Source organism: Tachypleus tridentatus, chromosome 9, assembly GCF_004210375.1.
Source record: "Tachypleus tridentatus isolate NWPU-2018 chromosome 9, ASM421037v1, whole genome shotgun sequence".
NCBI classification, from domain to species: Eukaryota; Metazoa; Arthropoda; class Merostomata; order Xiphosura; family Limulidae; genus Tachypleus; species Tachypleus tridentatus.
This window is the reverse complement of record NC_134833.1, coordinates 44,767,721-44,785,795: the sequence shown is the minus strand read 5'-3', so window position 1 is coordinate 44,785,795 and position 18,075 is coordinate 44,767,721. Positions and strand designations below refer to the sequence as shown.

At 32.9% G+C, this 18,075-nt stretch overlaps 1 protein-coding gene across 4 annotated transcripts in view; it reads left to right on the top strand.

The window, feature by feature from the left end:
- The first annotated feature begins 330 nt into the window (after nucleotides 1-330).
- Nucleotides 331-18,075, top strand: part of LOC143225172 (WASH complex subunit 2-like) — a 172,679-nt gene continuing 154,934 nt past the window's right edge. For 2 of the 4 annotated variants that reach the window (XM_076454129.1, XM_076454130.1), the window contains exons 1-2: nucleotides 333-658; nucleotides 15,047-15,166. In XM_076454129.1, coding sequence (XP_076310244.1) covers nucleotides 620-658; nucleotides 15,047-15,166 — 159 coding nt within the window. In that variant the 5' untranslated portion in view covers nucleotides 333-619. The other 2 variants (XM_076454128.1, XM_076454131.1) reach the window with 2 other exon arrangements.

Genomic DNA, 18,075 nt, shown 5'->3' with positions numbered 1-18,075 from the left:
ACAGTCACAACATTATTTTAATCAGTAGTATTTCAACTTCTTGACTATATTGACTATATATAAAATAATTGAGTAATAGGCACGAAATATAGTCCATGAATTACGTTGGACAAGAATACGCAACAGATAAGAAAGCAAGGAAACTATTTCTTTTCAAACATTGATTGCTCAAACCAAGGACTGTATCAGCTTAGCGAATTGGGTTCAATCCCATTATTACTGATTAGGAGATCCTTGTTGGAAATTCCATGAAATATAGAGCAGTAGCTCAATTCTAAATAGCGTTTCCTCATCTTACTTATCCTGAACAACCAAAGAAGTACTTTCAGCTCTTTCTTCCTTGTCGCCATTCGACCCGACTACCTTCTTTTTTAACTTCTGGCCAAGACATTGATTCATTTGTCACATAGAAATACAGCTTATCGACATGAAATACAAATTTTTACTCACTCTTCGACTCACCAAAATATATGAATAATATATTCTACCATCTAGAAGTTTAGTTTCTTTTTATTATTACGTTTGTTGATGGAAAAAAGAAGGCTATCTTAAAGAGAGCAAGCTGTGCAGTGTAAACTTAATTGACAGTAGGTGACGCATTGTATTTTCTAATGTCAATATGGCAGTACGTGAAACGCCCACCGTGGTTTCATCAGAAGTGAGTAATTATTATACCTATAGTGCAGTTTTCAATATTTTATGTTTTGATAAGCTATTCATATACAATATGATAAATAGATAACAAGGTAAATTTGGTCTTCTAAGGCTGTCCCTGCACGCCCAGCTCCAGAAAACAGAAACGTAAGAATATAGTCTTTTAAAAGTATAACTTCATACTTGAGCTGATCACATATACACGTGTTAATCACCATTTTACAAAAATAAAGGAAACCAAGATAATATGTCAAGAGGACGAACACTTGAGATTTGTAAGCAAACAGGATCTATGTAATGTAATTTTATATTTCTAAGGAGATCAGTCAGTTGCTATCCACAGTAGTGGAGTCTAGCAGTTTAGAAAACTTTAAATAGTAGGTTTAAGTTTTTATTTTGTCAGAAAAGTGGATGCCCAGTGAGAACGCTGAATGGCCTTTGGACCTACTGTCACTGTACTAAGTATGTATGTTTTGTTAACTGAAGCATGACATGTATATTTTGAAATCTTACATTTGTGTTGTCTCACCTTGTTTTCATTGGAATTCAATACAAAGAAATTAGAGCCTGAAGTTTCTAAGATCCAGTGATCATGTGGTTGGTTTACACACAAACAAAATTAATAACTTTAAGTATGGAAATGAAGTTGTTTTCAAAAGTAGTTGATGTTACACTTACAGAGTATATTGACAGTTTTGTTTCTGAAACCAAGGATCATTTTTTCTAGTGAAGGTAGAAGTGAATGATCTTGGGAAGTTAAAATTTGAAAATCTGCTTAAAAAGTATAAAAAATTCCTCCAGTGATTTAGGATAGAGGAATAGTGCATAAATGGGTTTGAGGAATGACTAATAAACTGGTCTGTAGGGTGGTTGTATAAGAGAAAGCAAAAAGTTATTTAATCCAAATTAATTGGATCTTTATTATTAGTGGAGTGCCTCAGGGTTCAGTGTTTGAGCCTTTACTTTTTCATATATTAATGTTAATGGTTCTGATAGGCATAATTAATAAATTTACCAAAGTTTACAAATGTCTTAAATGTTGGATATTTCTAGCTATATTAGATAATATTAAGAATGACTTTAATTAGTTGGTTTGTTGGACATGTCTGGCAAACGACATTTAAAGTTAGTAAGTGGAAGATTGTTTATACAGGTTATCTTAATGTTAATTATTCAAATATGTAAAGGGAGCCTAATTAATTTGGCAAAATGAGGGATAAGTTACTCAAGCCATTCAGAGAGTTATCTGTTGCGAATAAAGGTAAAGGTAGGTTTATAGACATTATCAATATAAACAAACAGAGGTAATTATCTCTATGTATCATTAATAGCACCTGGAATTAACACTAGTAAATTAGTTAATTGCTAAGTAATATTGCAGTTTTGTAAGTAAAACTTATAAACCATTAGAAGAAAGTTGCTAATGCTAGAGCTCAGCAGTTACTCATTCAATTAATATGATGAACATTGATTAATGTTGCAAAAAATAACTGATTAATAAAAATTAGGATGAAGTTGGTAATTTCACAAACATAATTCATTAAAATGATGACTAAATTTATTAATATTATGAAATAATCATCAAATTAAAATTTTCCAGTTATTACTATTTTTAATTTTTCCAACTACCTGCATAATCAACATATTAATATCACAATTAATTTAAAGATGTTCAGCTTAATTAGTTAGTATCATGACTAACCAGAAATTATTAACTGTCACAAATTAATGTTTTATATTATTACTATTTGTGATTATTAAAACTTTTTGAGGCTTATGTGAGAATAGTTGATTGGTTGAAAGTGTTGATTAATGAGCCTAATAGTCAGTCAGAAAATTTCACCAATCACTCAGTTCTAGCAAATGTATATGGATTTGAACACTTATGAATCTCATTTTCATGCATCAAACCCTTCTATTCGTATACTTCCACACACCATGACAAATGGTATGCAGGTAACATTGTTCAATTTTGGAAGAGATATAATAATGTGATTTTGATTTGGTTGTACTGCTGTAAGAATTTTGTAAAAATAAATTATTTTTCTTTGTGAAAATGGGCTTTATTTACTACAACTGTGTTCTGACTTCTGTGAAATGTTTTGCTGTTAGCATCTTCAGTAACAACTCTGAAATTACAACTAAGTTTATGGTGTGAATTAATAATGGAGGTTTTATTACATATATTTTCACATGCTAATCACAGTATGAGGGATGATCATTTACTCAATTCTCAGTGTTGTTACAATAAAATATGATGGTTTTCCTAGATGTTTGTGATACATTTAATAGAAGCAGGCTTAAAAATATTTTTGTTTCCTGTATCCCTAAGCTGATTTAAAATGTGGGTAGATAGGTAGATAATTTCATCAAATTAGTTGGTAAAAAATATTTCATAAATTCTACTAGTTTTGTTGTCACCTAAAATGTAAAGCATTAAACCATGGCTGCAATTATTACTAACATTTATCCTGTGAATAGAGTTACAGAAATTTAAAATTATTACTCAACATACACTTGTTGGTCAGTATTGACCAGTTGAATCAAGAGACATGGTAGTGTACCATGCAGCCTAAACAACCTTCAGGATACAATTTGTGTTATTAACAGTAGTGGTACTTTAACAAGTTTTTCATTTTATTTAGCTCAGGCTTTGATAATACAAACAATCACATATGTTCAGTAGATGTGCTCTGCTGCACCCTTACTTCACATACCAGATTTCAAGGATGTCTGGTCAGAAATACACAAGATATAATATCCAAATTTGATTGAAGTTCTTCCTATTTTTTTCCTTCATACCAAAAGTATGGAAGGTTTATTTGATGGAAAACATACTAACTTGTATGGATTTTTTAAATCTGATACACTGATAAGTATTTAAGACTTATAATTAAGTGAGGTGTCAAATTGGTCTAAATATAAGTCATGTGCAAAGTTTTTCCACAAAATCTGCTCAATTTTAACTAAACTTTTTGCACTTGTCTATGCAAAAAGTTACTTGAGCTACTGGTCAAAGTTTTTTTTAGTTTATCATTCAGATTAAAGGGAGCAAATTTAGTGCAGCAGAGCTATAAGGTGAAAATGCATGCAGGTATATAAGTATTGGTTAGGCAAAGCAAACTAAATTAGCAGTTTACACTTCAAATTTTAGGTGCATGGTTATTATTGATTATTCATTGCCAACTTTTAAGCACAAATTTACTAGATTTTATGAAATTGTACTTATAAAAGAATATTCAGTATCACATGAGTTACAGTTTAAGCTGTGATGCTTAATATGACTATACCAAGTGTATACAGGTGATGATGAGAAACTGTTAATATAGATTCATGATGTTACTGTAAAGGAAGTTTTAACATTATTTTAGAGAGGAAAAGGTACCACCATATAGTTAAATAATGGGTGGTTCTATGAAGTGTAGTTTTGTTTTGAATAGTTGAATTATGATTTTAAAGCTAATGTTTGTCACTATTGAGTGTCAAATATTTCTTGCTGTGGCTGATTTTGTGTATCAACATAAAGATGTGGTATGTAATGAAAAGTACCTTAGGTGCAAGTAAAAAAAAAGGATGCAGCCTGCAAATGATTGAGTATGCAACTTAAATAAAATCAAAGTTGGCAGCCAAATTAGTAGCAACTTATAGCACTTATAAGTTTACAGCAAGTATTTATTCACTAGGTAGCCAGGCTTTTTTTTTTTGTTGTTGTTGTTGTTCAACTTGGATAACAGTGGGAGATAACACAAAATTTGTGGTCTAGCTAACTAATGTGATAAATGCTATAATACCAGTTTGAAACATAAAGTTGCTAAGACTGTACATTAAATGTTGCATACCTGTGTGATGTTCTTAGATTACCTAATTTTCTTAAGTGTTACGTATGGTTGCATTATAATGGAAGGATAAATTGCAAAGTAAGTTTGTAAGTCTGAATTAACTAAACTGAATTTATACACATACACACACAAAACAACAACTCAACAAGATGTGTTATACAAAATTGAAATTATTTTTTGTCTAATTTAATGGACAAGTACAGTGTGTTTGTATGTCTGCTTCCTGAACATTGAATGGCCACTTGCTAGTGGACTTGTGTATTGATTAAGTTTTCTTTCCTCAGGATCTCTTCCCTTCAGCTAATTCATTTGAGATCATGTGTAGTAATGTTTAAATGTATTTTTTATTACTTAATGAGAAATGTTGTATTACTAATGGTGATTTGTATTAATCACTTCATTAATCATTGTTATTTATTATTGGGAAGATCACAACCTCTGGATATTATCATTTTTAACCAGTAAAGGATACTGCTGTCATTGTCTTGCACAATATGCAGCAATATATCCCTTGGGTTGAGGAGATACTATTTCTGTAGAACAAAAGAAAAGCAAGGGCAGTCAGAACAAAGTAAACTTAATGGTTTTTCTTATCAGTGTTTTATGCAAAATCTGCATAACTGCAGATTAAACAAAAAAGAAGAAAGTAGTAAATGCATGATATGCCTACATAATACACTTTTTTAAAACTTAAAATTAGATTTTAAAACCAATCAGTTAACCTTACACTTGGGGCATGCTCAAGAAACACAACTTTTAAATATTGACATGCAAGAGGGACAATATAACCTTTAAACAAAAAGTTACAACTCAATCAACAAATATCATAAATCCTCAAACTGTTATTTTAAAATGTTTTTCACAATCAAGAAGAAAAAGAAAATGCTTGTTAATAAAGTAATGGAAAAATTAAACACTTAAGCAATAAAACATAATACAAACTATTGTGAAATGATGTTTACATATATCTATACAAAAACAACTTTTTAACAAATAAAAATACACAATACAAAAACAAATCCATGAAGAAAGTTGCAAATGAACACATTTATACAAAATACCCTTTAACAAAGAAAATTAATACATTAACAAAACTCTTTCATAAAGATAACATTTTCTCTTTAGGAGGGGTTAGTCAAACACATTCTGTATCATTGTACTAAACAAAAATAAAACACTTTATAACAAAGAAAAAATGCCCATACACAAAACTGTTTTTATCACAGTAAACAGGAAATGAAATAACCCCTTTTAATATAGGTGATTAATATACATTACTGAAACATTTCACACTTCAACAAGTTAACATTTTAACAATTAATACAAATAAAAAGCTATATTAACATAAGAAAACATGGTACAAATCCTTTGACAAGGATCAAAATCTGTGCTTCTTATAAGCTACATTAAAAATAACTTTTTCACAGGTATGAAAGTAAAAAAAATGGAGTCATATTAAGAATGTTAAAACCTTTTAACAAAAGCAAAACAATCAAAATAAAAACTAAATACATAAACACATTTTAAAGTGAATGAAATCAAAAAATTATGTAAAACACCTTAATCAAATGAAAACATATTGAATTTTATTAGAATTGTACAAGAAGAGAGAAGCAAAACCAAAAGGTGTATATATATATATATATATGTATATATATATCAAACACTTAAAGAAATGTATAAAATCTATGCATTCAAATTTCCATAAAAAAACAAACAAAAAAATTTACTCAGAGTCAGTACAAGGCTCTGCTTATTCCCAAGATAACCCTACAAGCAGATTCTTTAGTGACTGTTATTATGTATCAGGTCGTCCCATAAGTAATATCATTTGTAACACTAAGATTTAAAAGAAGAAAAAAGAAGTTATGTATTTCCCATCACTTTTAATAACAGTCTGCCAATGTCTCAAAGGAGTTTCAATACCATGCTTATAAAAATCAGGTGGTTTTGAGACAAAAAATATAAAAGCTATTTTTTAACTCATTCATAGAGGTAAACTGTTTTTCATTCAGATGATGTTGCAAGCTTCTGAAGGGACAAGATGTGAAGTTGTTCCGGCTTGTGGTGCCTGAGAAAAAGTTCTTGGGGCTTATCTTTGACCATAAGCTGACCTTTATATCACACATCAAGCAGCTACAGGTCAAATGTACAAGAGCACTGCACATCCTCCATGTCCTCTCTTCCACCATTTGGGGAGCAGATTGATATTCTATGCTAAAGCTATATTGTGCTCTTATTTGATCAAAACTAGACTATGGATCACTGGTCTATGGTTCTGCCGGGACCTTGACCTTAAAGATGCTGGACCCTGTTCATCATCAGGGGCTTCATCTCTGCACTGGAGCTTTCTGCACTTCTCCAGTTCAGAGCTTATACACAGAGTCTCATGAACCTTTGCATCTCTGCCATTTGCAACTGTCTTTACTATATGCTTTGAAACTCCATTCCTTTCCAAAGCATCCCACCTGGAGTTTTGTTTTCCTTCCTTGGCGGGCTACACCTTTTCAGAACAGATAATCTGCCATTGCTCCTTTTGGCCTTTGTATCCAGGTGCAGTTGGATGAAATAGGTCTGTCCTTGGATAACATTGCTATATCCATTAGTCAGTCCATCCCACCATGGCTTCTTACAGCCCACAAATGTGACCTATCTTTAAGTCATCTGAGAAAAGCAGACACTCCCGACTGGAAATACTGTCTGTTATTTGCTGAACAACTTTTGAACCATCCTTCCATCCCTGTTTATTTAGATGGTTCAAAATCAGGTGATTGTGTGGCTCTGTTGTGATTTATTATGGTTTAGTGGTTGTGCACAGAATCCTCTTTATAGCTTCTTTGTTCACTGCTGAATTGTATGTCATTTCTCTTGCCCTGGATCACATAGAAGCTAAGCAATGCTCAAACAGCACTATTTATACTGACTCACTTAGTTCTCTACTAGCCCTGGAATTGCTTCACTTTAGTTCACACCCTATTCTCATCGATATTCAAAACCGACTGGCCCATTTCTCTTTAACATCTACTTTTATTCAGTTTTTCTGGATACCAGGCCACGTTGGTATTCATAGGAAAAAGTTTGCCAACACTGCAGCTAAATCTGTCTGCTCTGGCACTCTCACTGCTGTGCCTGTTCCATACATGGATTATGATCCTGTATTCAAGGCTTGGCTTCATGTCAGTTGGCAGTCGACTTGGAGTGAGCAACGTGAAAACAAGCTTTTCCAAATAAAACTCTCTATTAGACTTTGTCTGTCTTGCTTCCATAAGGATCGGAAAGAGGAAGTTGTTCTAACTAGACTATGCTTTGGTCAGTTTTTTAACTCATTGTTTTCTTTTATCTTAGACTATGCTTTGGTCAGTTTTTTAACTCATTGTTTTCTTTTATCTCTGACTGATGCACCAATGTGTTGTCTGAGTAACTCTCAGGTTACAATAAACCACATTTTACTGTCTTGCCATCATTACAACTCTCAATGACGGCACCATTTTAAACGTGTCCTGTCCCAAAGTTTATCCATAATGTTAGACAGTGTTATTGGTGATGGTAACACTGCCCGCCTTGGAAATGTTTTTAGTTTATTAAAGGCCATTACTCTTTTTAATGCTATTTAAGTTTTTAATTCATACATTATACCTTTTCTAATGTGATTCCCTTTTAAGAATCAAAGTACATCTAGTTCGATTTGAAATTAGAAATTGGCCATAACATCAAATAACTTGAAATCAGAACTGGAAAGGCCTACTTCAGGTGACTTACACTGCTGTTTTAACTACCCATAAGTCATCCTGGTGAGTTGTAATAATTAAAATTTCACTACAAGCCTTTTGAAACTTGTATTACTTTCTGAAAATGGCCATAATATGAAATAACTCATAACCAGGACTGGAAAGGCCAACATTAGGTGATTAATGGTGGTTTTTGAACTTATCTTTTAGTCTTCCTGGTGAGTTGTGATAATTACAGTTATGCTACAGAAAGCCCTTTACAACTTGTATTACTGTAGTTTTTTTCTTACTGCTGTGGACTAGATGTAAAAATTGAATTTAATGTATTTATGTTTTTAATTCAAAAATTAAACTTTTTATTTTACCTTAATTTCCTTTTATGAATTTTAATAATTTTACTTTGATTTTAACTTTTTACTGGATGTTTGGTGCAAATAGCCTAGTTTATATTTTCTAGATAAGAACTACTCCTGTGTGGTAAGATGTTCAGGGTGGTGGTTTACACAGGATACTCTGAAGTCCTGTCCAGGGAATGATGTGCATATATAAAAATTAATATGCTTCAATTCTGCACAGTGGGTCCTGGAGAGTGATGTTGTGAACATCTCTGTAGTTATTTTTATTTTTATAAATGCAATCGACTTCCATGCAGTGGGACCTGGAGTTTAAAATTGCTCTCCATTCTTTGTGTGGTCCGATCCAGAGGATTATGTTCCTTTAGAGTAAATCTGTCACATTGCAGATCACCCCTTTGATTGGGATTTCTCATCCTACCATCACCTGGATGTCAGTTCCCAATGAATGGTTTGGATTAGAGCTGCAATATTTAACAAAACTTCTTGCATATGTTAGGTTTATTTCATTGTCCTAACTCAATTTGCTTCATAATCTTCACCCTCTTATAAACATTAAAGAATAGTTATTAATTCCAAAATGATATAATACTTTTAAATTCAGTAGATATATGCTTGGTTATATAACATTAAAGAATACAGTTATGTTGTTATATACTAGAAACATCACAAAGTATATGAAGAACAACTAAATTTAAACTTTATTTAGTACTTTCTTCCTGTCAGTAGTTCAAAAATTAGTGAAAGTGGCAGATAGCTTTAGTAACTTTGGAATAAAAACATTGGAGATGGAGTTTATTGGCAATAGAAATTGAGCCCAAAACCTTTGATTTGTAAGGTCTCCTTTCCCACTGTTATGTAGTTTTATATATATATATATATATACACACATACTGTGAGATTTAACAGTGTTCAAGCTATTCCTGTGGCAACCAAGATCTTGATTCTTGACATTTTACCTTTGAAGGTACTAATCAAACTTTGTCTGACCTGTAGAGTGCTGGGTTGACCACTGTACTCTTTAATGTAAGCAGTTTACAGTACTTCATGCTTCCCCAAATATGTGCTCAGGCCCAATTTTGGCTCTGTTTTTAGAGCTATTGTGGTAACATTTAATGGTTGCCATTTGTTCTTCTGGATATTTTGTGCCATTGGTTAAATTAAGACCTTTGCCTTCTTTGCTTCTTACAAAAGTACTGGCACTGTTGACTTTTAAGCTCTTACTGAGCCATCAGTTTGAACCAATAGCTTTGCAGAAGCATCATCATGGGCTGTAGCATATAAGCCATGAAGAGACCTGAATGGCTCTTCCTGTTCATTTGAAGTGTTGTGGTTATGAGCAGTAATAGGATATGTAAGTGGCTGGTTGGTCCAATAGCATGCCTAGAGTAATGGAGATGACTGAATAGGACTCGTCATTTAAACTAATGTAGTGATTGGATTGAATTTACCTCTTCATACTTAGTCATGATTGAATCTGCCTCGATTAAGATGAGGATGTCTCTTACATTCAGTTGATATCTCATGGTCTTACTAATATGTCTTCCTGATGTGCTGCAGGTAATGCAAAATAAACTTTATCATGCAGATGACACAGTCATCCATATAACTGGTCAAACCTTTGGTGGTAGTTTACATCTGAAATTCAAACTCACCCCATTAGTTTATTGATCCTCCACTTGGTTGAATAAAATGGATAGTTTGGCTCTGACTTTGTTACACTCTCTTAGTTGTGTCTTAACCAAATCCTGAGGGGAGTTCCAAATGTCTGATTGAGATGCTTTCAATATTGTGGATATGGGAAAGTGGACATATTTGGGGATCCTGACAATCAGACAAATAATAGTTATACCATGGCCTACAGCAGCAGAGCAACAAACTGTTTTTTTTTTTGCAGTTCTTACTAAAAAGGGAAATGTACAGGTTAGTGAATAAAAAAAAACTTTGCAATGAAATACTGTAATCGCAGCACTAGAATTTGTCCTTACCACCTATTTTGTGCTGTTTAAAAAATGTAAGTAGATCTACTTTATAATGAAAGAATTAGTCTGAATCTAACTAAATTACCTGATTTCAAGCAAAGAAATAGAGACAGATAATCATGTGTTATACAAAATGAAAGCAAACTTTATTTAAAACAGTGAGCAATACAATGTATGTGTGTGTGTGTGTGTGTGTGTATATATATATATATGATTTCTAGGCACTGAATGAATGGTCTCCTGCTACAGCAGGGATTCACAACCTTTTGGCACCCGCGACCCCTTACCTAAAAGTTTGAAACCCATGTGACCCCCTACTTAGGGCTTACTATCAGCAGCTTAATTTTTCTTTTATTTTCTGTGAAGGAGAGGGAAAGAAACATCTAAAAAAATATTTTTAAAATTCTGTAATTATTTATTAGCAAATTAAATCACATTGGTCCAACCTGAATTCACAAAAGAACATATATTTCTTAAAATAATATTAACATAGGTTTGAACAGCTATCCAATCCAGCTAGTGAGATGCCTGATGTTGCATTTCAGCAGCAAGCTTTGAAATTCGTGGCCGAGCGTTTGTTAGAGCCAGTCTCGTGTCATCTCCAACATCCAATCTGTTCCTATTCTTTGTTTTTATCTTGACAAGAGTGGAAAATCCTGCCTCACACAAGTAGGTAGAAGCAAATGGAACAAGGACACGTAAAGCTATCATGCTGACTTTGGAGTATGACTGAAACATAGCGCACCAGAACTGAGTCACAGATTTCACCTTGAAGAGATCACGAGCTGAAGAGTCGTTCCTTAGATCCAGAAATTCATCTTGGATATCATCTGGGATGCTGGATACATCAAGTTTAGTACAAAATGGGTTCCTTACCAGGGCCTCCTGTTCCTGTGATAGCTCAGGGAAGTAACGCTCGACTTCCTTTTCTAGAGACTGAAGATGTTCGGTAATCTCATCCTTGAGGAACTGATCCAGTTGGATCTGAGACTCATCCGTCACTCCACAAAGTTTTTCAAACATAGCGATGTTTCCAAGATTGGTTTTTCTGATGCCAGTTCTGCAGTTTGGAAACAAAGGCCCGAAGACTATCTTGAAAAAGGAGAACGTGTTTCCCTTCCTTGAAGCTTCAAATTGAGCTTGTTCAGCTGGTCAAAAATGTCTGCTAGGTACGCAACCCTTTTATTCCATGCTTCATCTTCGAAGTGAGCTACAAGATCTTTTCTTTCTTGAGTCTCCAGGAATAGCTTTATTTCATCTTTCATTTCAAAGACACGATTAATAACGTTTCCTTTCGACAACCAACGTACTGCTGTGTAGAAGAGAAGGACTTCGTGGTCAGCATTCATGTCTTTGCATAGTTCTTTGAATAGGCGAGTGTTGAGTCTTCACATAATTTACAATTTTGATTACAGATTCAAGCACTTCCTGCAGAGAGGCAGGGAGAGTCTTACTGGCAAGAGCGTATCGGTGAATCATGCAGTGGATGCCCTTTGCTTGAGGTGCTAGCTTCTTCACTCTTGACTGGAATCCTGATTTCGATCCCAGCATAGCCGGTGCCCCATCCGTACAAACCCCACACACATTTTCCCATTGAAGATCTTCGTCTTGAAAAAAGTTGAAACTTTTTCCATGACATCATCAGCTTTTGTTGTGGTTTCAAGTGCACTGCAGAATAAGAATTCATCTTTGATGTCACCTGAATTAATGTATCTCACGAAGACAAGGAACTGAGAACATGAACTTACATCTGTTGACTCGTCGAGCTGAATGGAGAACAAAGGGGAACCCTTGATTTCAGTATAAACTTGTTCCTTCACATCCATAGACATTTTAGAAATGTGCCTCTGTATAGTATTATTTGACAGGGATACTTGCTGCATCTTCTTTGCACTGGCTTCTCCAAGAATAAGATTTACTGCTTTCATCATGCAGGGTTTAAGAAGTGTTTCACCAATTGTGTGAGGCTTTTTTTGTTTAGCAATTTCAAATGCAATCTCATATGAAGCTTCCACTACGGCTGCACTCTACTGCTGAAACGACCCACTTCTATCAATTCTTTGGCTTTTAAGACACCGTTCATGCCGTTTGAAGAAATCCAAACCCTTCTTTGCGTGTTCTGGATGTTTCATCTCGAGATGACGCTTGAGTTTTGATGGTTTCATTGACTCTGCACTCAGGACAGCATGACACAAAACACACTGTGGTTTCTCGATGCCGTCGTTGGCGTGCACAGTGGTGAAGCCAATGTTGAGGTAGCATTCTGAGTATCTGCACCGTTTAGCCATGAACACAACTCACCTCTACTGCTTACTTATCTCATTGTTAAAATAAAATAAAAATATTGAATAATGAACGCTTTGGCAACTGTAGATCTTACACTGACTACTTGTGGGGGGGTGCAGGTAGAGTAATGATGGGGTAAGTATTGGGAGGGAAGGGAGCATGGCCAGTCGCGCGATTCGTCATCCACCAATCAGCAACGGACATGTGACTCACGTGTCAACAGCGAGCACACACACACTTAATCACAGCTAAACAGACACACAAGCATACATACATGCGCGTGCACTCACATACTCGCTACTCACTAGTACACACATACATACAGTTGCAGACACATACACATTCACACAGGCACATTCACTCACAGGCACACATACATACACCAATAATATCACCTAATGACATTGAACTAACGTAGCACACGTTTTGCTTTGCAACAGAAACAAAAAAAATGTAAGAGCATGAAAATGTAATTGTTGAAATAAAATTAATGTTATCCCAAGCTACTTCTAACAAGGCTTCACGACTCCCCTGCCAAGGCTACGCAACTCCCCTGCCACACCTTTGCGACCCCCCGGGGGGGGGGGGTCGGAACCCACCAGTTGGGAACCCCTGTGCTACAGGATATGTGAAATGATTAGTAGAAGTTTTTCCTGTCAACTGATGCATTTAAACACTGTTTTGTAGTTTTCAAATTTAACATTTCTTACTTAACAATAAATGTCAGATTTACCCATAGTAACAAGTGCTAACAATGTAACTTATCACTCTTATTCAGTATTGCAGAGGCCATAACCTCCAGATATATAATTTACCACTAAAGAACTGCTATATTTGACTTTCTTGTACAATTAGCAGCAGTGTATCTAATAGACAGAACAGGTATTATCTCAAGAGAACAGTAAAGAAACAAAGGCAACTAAAAGAAAGTATATGGTTTATTGTGATCATGTGTTATGCAATAACTGCATATACTAAGGTTAAACAAAAAAAATTACATTTCTTCCCTAAAATCAGAAGGTAGAAAATCCATGGTATGCATGCCTGTCATACACTCACAATATATTAACTCATGTTGTTAGAAAATATTCTTGATATATAACAAGTGTATATTGATACCCTCAAAATAAAAATAAGCCTAAATGAAATTATCCAAGTTTAAATGGTCCAGATACTGTTTCATGTCTCCATCTTGAGGAAACCTAAATTATTAAAACATGTTACAAATAATTAACCAGACAAGCACACTTCATGAAAGAATGATGACAAAGGATCATAACAATAATAAAGAATATATCAAAAGACCAAAAAATATAAGCACTTTATGATATTTAACTGTTCTTCTTCAGAAGTAACAGTCAACTATTCAAAAGTGCTTGATTTATTTGGCTTTTAAAATCCATAAATTGAATTTCGTACTCAGCTAAAGTATATGTATTCAGCTGATAGTTAGAAAGAAGACAATTGACCAGGGAGTTCAATGGAAACATCACAGTAATTTAACAAAAAATGTATCAAGTTTTGGACATGTTTCAACTTCCATTAATTCAGAGTTTAGAAATACTATTTTATTGTTTTTGTTTGCAGAATAGTGTGAAATGTATACATACACATACACACACACATACACATTGTATCAAAAGTATTAACTAATAATGTTACACTTAAAAATATTTTAGAAGTATTACCTACCAAGTTGCCAAACCTTTTATTGTGTTTAAATGTATTTCATCACCAGGTCCTGAAATGATTTGCTTTGAATATGACCATGCCATCTATGACACTTTCATTTTGATGAGTTACAATAATAATGAATTGCTGAGTACTTGTAAATTCCAGTAAGCCTAAATTGCAATGATGTAGGCTAATAATAATAATAATGGTTAGACATTTTGGCTGCTGTTTTACAATTTGTATATAATACATGTTCTTGAACATGTGTAAAGATAGTGAATTGACAGACAAATGACAAACTTTCAAATTAGAATTTGATCCTTATTTTTGTTTCTGCATGCAGAATACAAAATTGTACATTAAATTTCCTGAGGCTAAATGTTTTGAAAATCTCATTTGAATATCTAATATTTAAATATTTTAATTGAAGTTTTTTGGTTATGGAACATTATAGGTAAAACATTTTTGTTTCATAACTGATGTCTTAGTCTGGACATTATTGGTGTATAATCTAATTATTTACATTTTAGACCAATGGACCAGTATTTACTGATAATGCAAAAGAAGGTAATCAGTCTTGGGAATATCCATGGGCAACAGACATAATGAGACAACACAGCAGAAATTGGACATTAGCAGGAGATTCAGGGGTAAGTTAATGTGTAGTATTTTTAGGCTGTTGCTTATAATTAGTTTGAGTACTGTAAATAGTTTAACAAAGTTGGGATTGAATGAATTATTAAAAGTAAAATATAATGACAATAACAATGTATTGAAAGTGAAATATGACAATAAGAATGAAAAGTAATTTATTAATTTTTGTTGTGAGTGTTTATCAATGTGTTTCTTGAAGCATTCAAGATGTTTTGAAAGATTACTAGGTACTGATGTTTTTTAAAATAATAATGAATACTAGCAAACTTCTAATAAATGTTGCATTAGTATTTTTTGCAAGTTTTTCCTTATTGGAACTAGTCACCTAGTAATTAAAAAAACAATCATAAAATTGCTATAAGTTTAATATTAAGTTTACTTTTTTGATTTAAGAGAAATACATTTATTTTTGTTTTCAATTCAAAACATATTTTGTATCAATGTTTCTTACTTGAAATCTGTTCTCTTGAAGGAGTCCTTTATTTCCCTTAGATTTTCCCCTTTCTTGATAGTTACCACAATTTATTTACCTTCCTCTTCTACTACCTCTATAAAGATGAAAAATGATGCATTCTTTTAATAACAGTAAATGACCAAGATGGTTATGGTAGATATTTATTTTTGCAGCATTATTTATTCTTAACAGTTTCTCACAATTATTCACAATTTTAGTTACCAGTTCATTGACTTTATTTGAAGAATTAACTTTCACTCCTTTTTTTGTGAGTTGTGTAAACTTTGACTCCTACCTTTATCAGCAGGGCCTGGAGATCTATCATTATTCTATCAGTAAGCTTATCACAGTAAAAGTTTTCATTTCAACTTTTTTTAACAGACTAGCTGACATGATCTTTCTGTGTAGACTAGCTGCTTGATGAAACACTTCCATGAAGTTTTCTAACCCATTTCTTAATCAATCTAAATCTAATAGTTAACTCTTCACTAAGGTCACTTTCATTTCTTTGGAGTGATTTCTCTCTTTTTTTTTTCGTATTGAATTGTTTTTAGCTCATTAAGTGCTTCTGTTCTTTGGCTCATTTGGCTCTTTCCTTTTATATAAGGTTCTTTCTGAAGCTACCATGTAATAATTTGTTTGTCTATAGGTGTTTCTCTCATTGCTTGGCTCTTTTACGTCTCATTGATATTAAAAGTTACGGTCCGTCAATCTTGTCATATTTTTTTCTCTGTGCATGGCAATATTGTTAAGATATATTTTAATAACTATTTTTTGGTTACAATTCTATTAACTTGGAAGTTAGCACCTACTATCAATTAATATGCCTCAAAATATGGGTGTGGGTACATTTTATTTTCAAGTAGTTTAGGTAATGAATCATCTAGGAGACCAGCTTTTTCTGCAAGAATAGATTTTTCCAGTAGAGTTCTATTTTTAAGCCTTTAAATAGATAAAAGTTGACTTAAAAATTTGTTTTGTTTTGTTAAATTTTTGCTACTTTACAATGTAACTTCTTTTTGCTCTATTGTATTTTCAAAAATTAGAAGTATTGTTTTTTGCTAGATTTGAAAACAACCATGAATTTACCCCTTTGTTAGTATTTGGTTAAATGTCCAAATTCTAAAAACTGTTTTGTCTCATGCAACATTCCTTGCATAAGATTTCAAGTAAGAAACATTGATACAAACTGTTTTAATTTAAAAAAAAACAAAAAAACATTCAGTGCAGTATCAGAGTTACAATAATTCAGATACACAATGCAGGTGGATTATGAACTTTTGTGGATTTTGTCAGTGATTAACATTTTATTGCATTGTGTATTTCATATGTTTCTAAATTTAATGAAAACTTTTTGTTTCGTACTGTAGTACAAGATGGTACTATGCATTAGCTCCCTATGTAGTTATGCACATTTAAAAAAAATTGTGTTTTTCCAAGTTCTGAGTGAGGTGCTTCAGTTTACTAACTCTTCCTTTCTCTAGTATATTAAATAGTCAACCATAATCTGTGTTCTTTTATGGGAAAGGTTACTTGCAATATTGTAAGAGACAGTATTGTTCTTGTTGATGAATTGGTTAACATGTACAGGTGGCTGTACCTTTGGGTACAGGTGGCTGTTAATACAGAACCATTCATCAAACGTGGAGCCATACAAAATCTTGGTATTGTTTAGTATTACTATTGTATATGAAGTCAAGTTGGTTTTGAGAAAGTAAATTATGATTAACAGACTTCTACATTTTTAGGTGTAAGACTTTGTTAAGAGAGATTTAAGAGCTTTTTTAGACTTAACTTTTATGTACCCTAAACCTTCACATTGTTTTATTTTAGCATGTAACAAGTATTTTTGTTTGTTGTGCATTTGTGTACCATCTGTTTTTGTACAATAGATTTTGTCAGAATTTGGAAAGGAACACCGATTCAAAGATTATATGTATGTGGAGTACACTCAACTGTGTTCTAATCTGGCCAGAACTATTTAATATCTTTTGACTAAAATTGCCAAAAATAATCCAGATTCTGATTTAAATATTAAAAAAATACAAGAGGTTATCTCTGTATCAATGTGTTTGTTTTACACAGCCTGTTAATCATTATGGCACTATGCAGTTATACATATAATAAATCTAAAAGTACATAATGTTGCTTCACCAAATTTGGCAAGCTTTCAGTAAAGTGTTTTGGTTTTTGTGTACATGAAAAAGTTTGTCCATAAATGTATGAAGTCAAAGTGTTGAATGTTCCAAGTGCAAAGTAATTTTCATGTTCAGGTAAAAAATAATTTTCTTCATCTGAAAATTTTTAACCGTCATTTGCATGATCCTTGAAACTTTCTGCATAAACAATGAATGTTTTTTTTCAGAAAAACTTATTACTAAATCTGTTGTTTTCTTTAATGTAACTAAATAGAGTTGATCAATATAACTGACCTCATAACCACTAAAACAA